Below are 10,123 nucleotides of genomic sequence, written 5' to 3' on the forward strand. Positions count from 1 at the left end.
TTTGTCCTGCCGTCCTCTCTCCAGGGTTCTCCCACTCCGTTCCTCTCCTGGCCCCTCTCTTAGCTCATTCCTCTCCTCCCTTCCCACCCCTCAGGTCAAGGAGTGTCCCCCAGACTTCTGTGCTGGCCGGGCGACTCTGTTTGATCTGTGTCAGTGGTTTCTCTTCAAACTGTCCACACTGTTGCCCAGTGGTCATGCGAGCAGTTTCCTGCCAGGACCAACTGATCTGGCAGGTGTCCAGGGCTCCTTCCACTGTAATGGGCCCCCACTCCCATCTGGCCCTTCATCCATCCTGTAGGGTCAGTAGAGCCGGGTCCAAGCCTGCCTCTGCTCTTGCCTGCTGTGTGCCCCTCGGAACCTTGGTATCTTCTGAGATGGCAGTCACAACCTCACATGGGGCTCGGCAGCCCTGAGCCGATATCCTGACACAGGAGCCCCCAGCACCATGTGGTCAACAAGCAGTGGAGATGGGCCTGGGGAAGGGAAGGAAGCCCTGCAGGATGTGAGCAGAGCAGGGACAGGACAGCCGTCCCACGTGAGGCAACGGTACACGAGTCAAAGGACAAATCGCTTGCAGTACTTTGCACAGAGATGCAGATGGACGGTCACTGTGGGGCTCGGTTCTCAGTCCCACACTACAGAGAGGGGCTGTGGACTTTGCCGTCCGCCCAGGCACACGCCAATCCCAGACGCCCTGGGCCCTCCCAGTATGAACTCCCCAGTATCCATAGCTGACTGTCTCCTGACAGCCCTGAAAGCGTGGCCAAGGGCCTCGGCTGATCGGAAAGTGGGGTGGCAGGCGGGCAGTGGGGCAGAGAACACACTGGATTCTGATAACCTGGCTCCCCTCTTGCAGGGTGCAGCCCTTGAGGCTCCGTGACCCCCATGGCAGCTGGAGGCCATGAGCCCAAGCCCTGGGCCTGGCTGTGCCGGAGGCAGCTGTGCAGGCCATGGGCTCCTTTGCCCCAATCCTGCCACCTGGAACGCAGACAGGATGGTTGGAGCTCGGTCACCTGGAATGGGGTGGCCCTAGATTCCAAAACCACTTTTTAGAAGAGGAGGAGAGGCCGCATTAAGATGGGGGCAGAGATGGGAGGGATGCAGCCACAAGCCAAGGATGCCTGGAGCCCCCAGGAGCTGGAAGAGGCAGGTGGGACCCTTCCTCGGAGCCTCTGCAGGGAGCCTGGCCCTGCGACCCTCCTGATTTCAGACTCTGGCTTCCAGAATCGGAAGGAGATTTCTGTTGTAATTCACCCATTTGTGGTGATTTGTTACAGCCTTCCCAGGAAATTAATACAGCAGGGATCGGCATTCCAGACAAAGAATGTTTGTGGCTGGAGTGGGGAAGGGGTGGGGGGGTGGGGACAGGAGGAGGGGGACAGGGGAGGGAGGTCAAGGCCACTTGGTGACAGTGGTGACCTCTGAACCCCACCCCTGTGGCCAGGTGACCCAAGGTTCGCAAGATGGCGCCCTCCACGAAGCTGCCTCGCTTGGACCCTCTAGTGATGGGACACTCCCTGTCTCCCTGTCACTCCCCTGTCCCTCTCAGGTGACACTGAACAGGCCTGACTCAGTTTCCCCTTCAGGCACTGCCCCTGAGCCTCCTTTGCCCGAGGCACCCCTGCCAATGTGCTGGCTCCACCTCTTGTTTGTGGGGTTCAGCTCCTAGCACACACGACTGGCACTTTATTTTTGCCCGCACCTTGTGGCATGCGAGGTCGTAGCCCCCACAGTGGAATATAGAGTCTTACCACTGGGCTGCCAGGGAAGCTGGGCACCTAATAAGCCTGAGTACAGTGAACACCCTCTAACCAGCACTGTTCCTTTCTGTCTGCTGCCGCGGCTGCACACCCCTCGGGGACGCACCAGCAGGGGTGGGTCTGTCCACGGGTCTGTTGTCCCCCCACCCTCAGCACTGCCCCCACTTCCTACCAGCAGGAGGGCAGCGCAGGGTTCACACACGTTCTCAGACAGACAGACTCAGCTTTAGAAGATACTACTTACTATTCTTTTAGTGGTTTAGGTGCTACTTGACGTTTGGAATCTCAAAGCTTTTCACAGACTCTTGGGAAGCCTGCAGGACAGACCCACTGACCCAAGGCCTGTCCTGGACCCCCCGGCTCCCATGAACTCCAGCACAGCCCCACCTGCCACTTCCCATGGTGGAGATGTCTGGCACCTGGGGACCCTCTGCCCCTTAGGAGGGGCATGGGGAGCTGGATGTCTCCCCACGTGTCTGTGTCTGTCCCATGGAGCCAGGTGATTTAGAGAAGATGGGCCATAAGTTCCTAAAAGCCGCAGTCCCAGGACGGGGACCCCGTGCCCAGGCAAGCCCCCAGCTCGACGCATGAGCGAAATGCCCACTGCTTTCCCTCCTGTCCGTGAAGCGCCCCAGGAAGCTCCAGAGGCCCGCAGCCCAACCCCTGGAGTGACATTGTGAGCGCCTCAGGTGCATCACGTTTCCCGGCCTCAGACCCCTTCCATGCGGACATGCCACCATCCATCTGAACACAGCCACGGCCGGCAGCTCACACACCCTCACCCGCTACCCCCTGCCCACCCCTGGCCTTGAGAAGCAGCTTCTTGACCCTTTCATGGAGCCGAAGGATGGGGCCTGACACACAAGGAACCTGAGGCCCAGGTGAAGAGGGACTGGTCCCAGGTGAGGAGCAACAAGTGGTCCCAGGACAGTGGGGTTCAGGCAGGGCCACCCTGGGGAAGAAGGAACAGCTGTGTGGTCGCAGCTAGAGCTGGACGGGACCAGAGACTGTGGTCAGCCCGAGCGCAGGGCAGCCATATCCCAGGCCAGTGACTGGAGCCTCCCTGGCAACGTCTTAGAATCATCAGCAGCACGCTAGTGACTGTGGAGAGGCAGGCTTTGCACACCCTGGGGCCCCAGTCCTGGATGTGCTGAGTGCCAGGTGGAGCTGGCCCTCGGGTCCCTGGCTGGGGCAGGTGGGAACCCGCTTAGGGCAGGTGGTCCCTCTGCAGGGGAGATGGGCTGTCTGGGGTTGGGGTGCTGGGGTGACTCAGGCCTGCTTGCACTCTGCAGGCTACTGCAATGAGACTTGAGGATCTGTGTTCCTAATCCATGGCCACGTGGCTATGGCTGGTGAGCGGGGCCTCCTGTGTGCAGTTCTGTGGGCCCCTGAGTCCTGGGAGAGCCGGGCAGGTGATCCTGCAGCTTGGGCCCACAGCCTCCTGCACCCCCCAGTCAGCAGCCCCTGGAGGTCTTCCCTGTGCAACCACCTCTCCCTGGCACTGGCTCCGCTGGTGGGAGCCCTGGAAGGTTGCTCCTCATTGAGGGCGGAGCAGGTCCTGGACCACCACTCGCTCCTGGGGCCCTGGACCAGCCCCTTTCCATCTGGCCTCAGTTTCCTCCTCTGACCTCCAAGTCTTAAGGGTCCCCAGCGCTCTGCACACCACCTTTCTCGCCGACTCCTGGGGCCCTGCTCACTGAGCAGCCTCCACCTCCAGCGTCTGCCTCTGGGTGGGGCCAACGGGTGGGGCCCACCCGTAGGCCTGGCACCTGCTGGCCCTCCCCGGCCACCTGCCCCAGCTGCACAGGTCTGTGCCCGGTGGGAGGCTGTGCTGATGTTGGACATGAGTCAACAGGCCGGGAAGCACAGCAAGGAGATGTCACTGCCTCATGCCACCTGCTCAGCGCCGCTTCCGCCCCCAAACCAGTTCCATCCCCTTACCTGGACCGCCCTTCCTGGGACCCCGGGGCGTTGAGCAGCTGGTGGATGCTGAGGGCCCACTGTCCAGCACGGGGGACGCCCGGGACATGGAGCCGGAGGGTGGGTTCAGGAATCTGAATCCTGCTGAGGTGGGAGGTGGGCAGCCCTGTGGTGGGCAGCAGCGTGGAGCCTGGTGAGCCCCACACTAAGTGCCCTTCTCAACCTTGTGGGCCCTCGAGGGAAAGACACAGGCCTCAGCCAGCCTAGGCTCCTCTGAACTAGAGGTCTCCGTCCCCCAGACTGCTTCAGGCCTTCTTGCAGCTGCCTGGGGAAGGGGCGGGCAGCCGCAGGGGCTCATGTGATGCGGGGCGGGCCTGGGGAGGCGCCGGTGGGGGAGGTCGCCTGCAGCCTGCGGCGAGGCAGCCAGCTGTGTCACCGTGATAGTGCGGCCGGCCGGGGAGCAGCCGTGCAGCTGTGCCCACTGCTTCCTCAACAGGAACCATCTGGGCCCGGCCCTGCCCGGCCTCCCCTCACGGCAATTCCGTTCTGACTTCCCAACAACTTCCTCCTCCAGCCCAGCCGGTGACACTCCACCCACCCAGAGCCTGGCCCACTGGGCGTGCTTCCTTGACCTGGGGTGGTGCAGGGGGGACGTGAGGGCACAGATCAACAACAGAGGGACAATGTCCACCCTGGCCAAGCCTCCCAGCCCAGTTGCGCCTGCCTATCTCCTCTCTGGCCTGGCCCATCCTGCAGCCTGGGGTGGTCCGGGGGTCTCCACCCTCTCCTGACCTCAGCCAGACTTGTCCCAGGGCCCTCCTCCCAGGGCCAGCTGTTCTTGGGCCTCACTCGTAACCTTGAACCTGACTTCTGGGTCAGCCCTGGTCTGATCCTGGTCCTGCCACTCTGGCCAGCCCCTGAACTCAGGCTTTCCCCTGCAGCCTGGAGGTCCTGGCCCCCAACCACCCTGAAAAGCGCTGCCCACTGGGCTGGACAAGGAAACCCCCTCTCTGAGCTTGTCCTCCTGGCTGGGGTCTCCTTGGAGATCCTCACCCCATTTCCTGATGGACTCCTTGGGGAACAGTCAATTCAGACTCACAGGTGGAATTTGCTGAGCGTGAGGCTGCTCCCTAGTCTGAGGGATGACAGAAAGCATGCCAGGGCCCTCGGTCACCTCTCAGACTAGACACGGGCGTCCCAGACCCCTCACCCAGCACAGAGGAGGTGAGGCTGTGCACAGGCACACAGTCACTTGGTGAAGGTGGTGACCACCATGGGAAGACCCCTTGAAGGAGACAGCGTGCCCCTTGCCCTCCACTGGCCTGTCAATCAGTCCCTGGGGACCCAAACTTGGTGTAGGCTCAGGGCCTCAGACTGGCCAGAGGTGTGCAGCCTGCAGCCCCAGAGCTCATAAATTTTGACAAGCTGAATTGAATTTCTAGGTAATTCCTGCCCGTGGGGAGCAGTCCCAGCAGTGCAGAGGGCGCAGGGCACCCAGGGAGAACCCCGTCCATGCCCCTGCCTCTGTCTTTCCCCAGAGGCACTGCCTCCACAGGTGGGCATCCTTCTAGAGCCTGTGCAGCACAGACCCTGTCTGTTCCTGGAAGGGGCCGCCACGTGCACGTCCCCTGTGGGCCAGGCTGCCCTGAGTCCCCAGGGTTCAGATGGAGAGGACGGTCACGGGAGCCAGGGCCCAGTCCCCGGTGTCTCTGCTCTCCTCACGGCCCCTCCTGGTCTGCCCTGCTCCAGGTTAGGGTGGGATCCAGGGTCACACTGGCCACCAGCTCCCCTACCCCCCAACCCAGTTTCCTCGGTGTGTGTGATGCCCTGATCACCGTGGTCCCAGCTCCCAGGCCGCTCAGGGTGGAGAATATGGAAGATGTCGGGCACGGCCTGCATCAGGGTCCATGGGGCAGCTGTGACCCCCACTGCTACTGGAGCCCTGGGTCACCCCATTTTCCAGGCTGCAGATGGGACCTCTCTAAGCTGGGGAGTGAAAGGGTCTTAGGGAGACGCAGGCCCCTCCCCTGTGAAGGCAGTCCCCACCCTGGCTCTGGGCAGATGTTCAGGGCACCTTGCACCTGCGGGACACCCCAGATGGGACACTTCCACTTTCGTGAGAGGCCTCTCATCCTGCCTGGTTTTCTGATCAGTGGGGCTGACAGAGGTTGAGTTGAAATAGAAGAAAGTTGTCCACGAATAGGGAGCGGGTGCCACACCGCTCTTGGTGGCCATCTCTGGAGTGTTTGCCTGCTCCCCACTCCCCCCGGGCCGGGCAGTTGGGGCTTGTGGGGAAGCAGACGTTGGTTGTGGCTTTCGGAGCTGGGAGGCCCAGGAGATAAGGCGCCCAGGAGGAAGCGGCTGCAGTAGGAGGGGTGGGGCCGCTCCCTCCAGAGGCCACGGCTGCCAGCACCCCGTGTGGCGGGGAGGGGGCGAGGGGCCTTTTCTCCCACGGGAGGCAGACATTCAACCAATAAGCCCCTAAGAGATGTGGCCCATGGGGCAATCAGGGGAGGTGATTTGGAAGCTGTGTCTCAGGGATCAGAGCTGCCCCTGGGGAGGTGAGAGCAAGTGCTTTCCAGATAGAAGGGCCCTGAGGTGATCACAGCTCCAGGCTTTCAGGATTCTGTAGGACAGCCAGGGTGCTGGAGGGAGGCTAGTGGAGGCCAGTGGTGAGAGGCCACTAGGCGGAGAGGGGCAGGGAAGTCACTAGGATGGGTGTCTTATTTCTGCCTCCTTTCCTGTTCTGTAGGAGCCCCATGATTGCTGAGTGAATGACTGACTCGATGGAGGTGGATAGATGGATTAATGGGTGGATGGATGAACGGGTGGGGTGGATAAATGATGGATAGGTGTATAGATGGGTAGATGAATGGATCACAGGAGGATGGTTGGGTGGATGGAGGGATGGGTGGGTGGTGCATGGATGGCTCACAGGAGGATGGGTGGAGAGAGGGATGGGTGACTGGTGGATGGACCAGTGGAAACACAATTCTATGCAAATCTTAGGTAAGCTGTGCTTTAGAGAGCAGGGACTGCGACTCACAGGGGTGACATTCCCAACCACAAAGCAGCCCCCCAAAGAGGGATATGAGACACAGGACAGCCCCAGAGAAGGCCCGATGGGGAGATGTGAGCTACAGGGGAGCCAGGACAGCCCAGCACTCTTCAACCCACAGCCTGGCGGGTGGCTAACCTCTGCTTCCAGGTCTGGAATGAAGTGGTCTGATGATCATAGTGTGCTCGCTCAGGACTGACAGGCGAAGCCAGTCCAGGGCCGGACTCCTGGCCCACCACTCCCCAGTCAGAGTGTCACAGAGCAAACTCAGGGTCACAGGGAAGGGCCACTTGCATCCTGGTTTGATACGTGGGAATCCCTCACACGAGGCAGGGCTCCGGGGCTCCTGGAGGAAGTTGGCACACTTACTGGCAGCAGGAGTTCTATCTTTTGGGGCCAGAGGCTGGAGCCCACGCAGACAAGCAGGAGGACACTGAGCTGATAGCAGGTGTCCTGACCCTCTGGTGCTGTGGGCACCTCTGGTGTCTGGTGAAACCCATGAGCCTCGACTCAAAGCAATGTTGGGAACACGAATACATTCACAGAAGTACAAAGGAAACTCCTTTCATCCAAATACAGATGCCAAACTGTTAAGATCTTTCTGATGTAGCAATATACATGCTTCTCTATTTACCATAGATGTGAGTGAGAACTGTGACATCAAATGTCACAGCAGCCGAAATACAAGACGCTAGGTTGAACCCCATGAAATTCCTGCTACTTGACTGCTGCTGACCTACAAATGTGACAAACGCAGCTGAGTCTGTCCGTGCTGAGCTCACAGGAATGGCTGACACACCTGTGTTCGTGGTAAAAGGAAATGCTACACTTTGGTTAGAGGTTAGTGAAGTACAGGTGTAATCTTTTTTTTTTTTTTTTTAATATTTATTTACTTGGCTGTGCCAGGTCTTAGCTGCAGCATGCAGGATCTTCATTGCATCACACAAGGTCTTTTGATGTAGAGCATGGGCTTAATTGATCTACGGCAGGTGGGTGGAATCTTAGTTTCCCGAACAGGGATCAAACACACATCCCATTCATTGAAGATGGATTCTTAACCACTGGACCACCAGGGAAGTCCCTGTAATCTTTTCCTTATCCAAGTTCATGGACCCCTCTCCCTCAATAAAGAACCACTGTTCTAGCTCATGTTGAAGACCCCTCTCTTCCAGTGCTTCAGTCAGGGCCTTCCATCCCTGGAGAACCTGCCACGTGGAGGCCTCGAGTCAGAGACCCCTGGGGTCACACTGTCACGTTAGCTGTCTTTGCTGGATACTCTTGGGCTGGCTACTGAACCTCCCTGGGCCTCAGTTTCCTCAACTAGAAAATAAGAGGACCGCACGGCACACCTCACAGGGTGCGGTGCATGTTCAGTGAAACCACTCCGCGGAGATCCTGCTCTGCCGAGGCTGGCTGTGGTCTCTGTGGGCGTGCTGTCGCCAGAAAGCTCATCCTGAACAGAGTTCCAGTCAGATTCCCTGAGAATTCTGCTTGTCCAGCTCAGGACCCTGCCCAGGGAAGCCCTTTGGGAGTGAGGGCTCCCCTCCCCTACTCCCCCTCCCTCTGTCCCCCCCTTTCACTGTCTGCAGAGACCTCCTCCCTCCTCTCAGCCCCCTGGCTCCTGCCCCCTACCCCCACCCACAGCAGGAACATCTGCCCAAATTACACAGTCATCATCCAACTCCTCTTCATAAACCTTCAGTGGCTGCCCAAGGCCCCAGGACGGATGCCAAAGGCGACCCTGGATACCACCTTGCTCTACTCCTCTCCGCTCAGCAGCTGTCTCTCTCATAGGAACTGCTTCTCTCCCCAAAGTGCCTTCGTTATGTCTGACCTTTCGCAGCTCCTCCCACAGACGGGTCCTCACCTGGCAAACTCCTACACGTCCCTCAGAGCCCTCAGGAAGCGCCTCTCCTGTGCCTCCACAGTCCTGGATGCCCCATCACAGCATTAGCACCTTGGATTGTGGTTGCTGTGAGCCAGCCTCCGTGGACAGCAGGAGAGCAGCCCCAGGGTGGAGACCTCACCCTTCTTGGCGATGGCTGCGTCCTTGGCGTGCAGCCCAGGATCCACCTGAGTGTGGTGGAAGGCCGAGTGTGTGCACACACACCATCTCTGGATGCCCCCCACCCTTCTATAACCTCCCAGGCATGAATTCTGCCCTCAGGACTCCACTCCCCACCTTCATGAAGAAGACAGAAGGAATGACCACCTCTCCTCAACCTCCAACCCCAGTGGTCCAACCAGTTCAGGGGAAGTGGGTCCCGAGGCCCAAGAACATGAGTGAGTTGCCTCTGGAGACCTGGACCCTAGAGGGGTGCTCCAGGCTCAGGTTCCGGGAGATAGAGGCATGGGGTAGCGTCCCCTGAGTTTGGGGACCAGGGCTCGGTAGCCTGTGCTGGGTCAGCGTGCGCCTCCCGAGCCCGGAGGTGGGTGTGGAGTGGGGGAGCCATGCCGCGCCTCTTGCCCTGACCGTTGCCTACTCAACAAGCAGGACGGGGGCTTTGGGCTGAGCCCAGTGAGGACAGAGTGTGAGGATGGAAATAAGAGCTAGCAGTGATAGCCAAGCTCCCCTGACCTGGTGCTGAGATGGTTCCCCGGTGTGCTCCGCACCTGACCCAAACACCCTCGCCACCACTGTCACCCAGAGGCTCAGCAGCCTGCTCACGTCACCAGGCAGTGCACGAGTCTGGGGTCTGGTACCAGGCTGGGTCCAGTCAGACCCAGAGAGGGGCTGGGGAAGCCGGGCGGGTTGGGTAAGGACCCGCTTCAGTAAGGACCCCAGCCCTCCCTGCCCCACCCCTGGTCTCTGCTCCTCATCAGCCCCCATCCTTCCCAATGGGGTCGAGCCTGGACAAGGTTGTCCATCTCTGGGGATGGGAAACTGAGGCTCAGAAGGGAAGACTGTCACCTCTGCGTGACCCCAACCCTCCTGGGGACCCGCCCACCTGCCTGCAGAGTGCATCCTCTGAGTCATGGGGAGCTGCCCACTCTGCTCCCTTGAGCAGCCAAGCTGCAAAGGGGAAGGCCCCTCCCTGAGGAGGCCACTTTCCCTTTGAGGAGTCCCAGGTGGAGGGTGGGGTCGGCCCTGTCCGGTCTTGGTTTCTCTCTGACTGTGGGCTGAGGTTTCCCGCGTCCTGGGCACCACTCAGCCCCATGCCCCGAGCTGCCTGCCTACAGAGAAGCCGTGTCTGCCCCCATCTCAGCACTCAGCTCATACTGCATTTCCTCTGAGCCCACCAGACATGAGGCAACAAATCTGGTGCTGTGTTTGATCCAGAAAGAATTAAAGTCGTGGGCAGCTCCCCACGACTCAGAGGATGCACTCTGCAGGCAGGTGGGCGGGTCCCCGGGAGGGCTGGGGTCACACAGAGGTGACAGTCTT

At 60.1% G+C, this 10,123-nt stretch overlaps 1 protein-coding gene across 2 annotated transcripts in view; it reads right to left on the minus strand.

Annotated features, from left to right (window-relative positions):
• The window catches only part of CBFA2T3 (CBFA2/RUNX1 partner transcriptional co-repressor 3), a 78,502-nt gene extending 74,380 nt beyond the window's left edge, over positions 1–4,122 (minus strand). Inside the window, exon 1 of one of the 2 annotated variants that reach the window (XM_086350306.1) lies at positions 3,702–4,122. In XM_086350306.1, coding sequence (XP_086206432.1) covers positions 3,702–3,789 — 88 coding nt within the window. In that variant the 5' untranslated portion in view covers positions 3,790–4,122. The remainder of the gene's footprint in view (positions 1–3,701) is intronic. The other variant, XM_086350307.1, reaches the window with a different exon arrangement.
• Between the last annotated feature and the right edge of the window lie 6,001 nt (positions 4,123–10,123).

Source organism: Bos grunniens, chromosome 18 (assembly GCF_055505025.1).
Source record: "Bos grunniens cultivar Pamir isolate PY7600 chromosome 18, Bosgru_T2T1.0, whole genome shotgun sequence".
Lineage (NCBI taxonomy): Eukaryota > Metazoa > Chordata > Mammalia > Artiodactyla > Bovidae > Bos > Bos grunniens.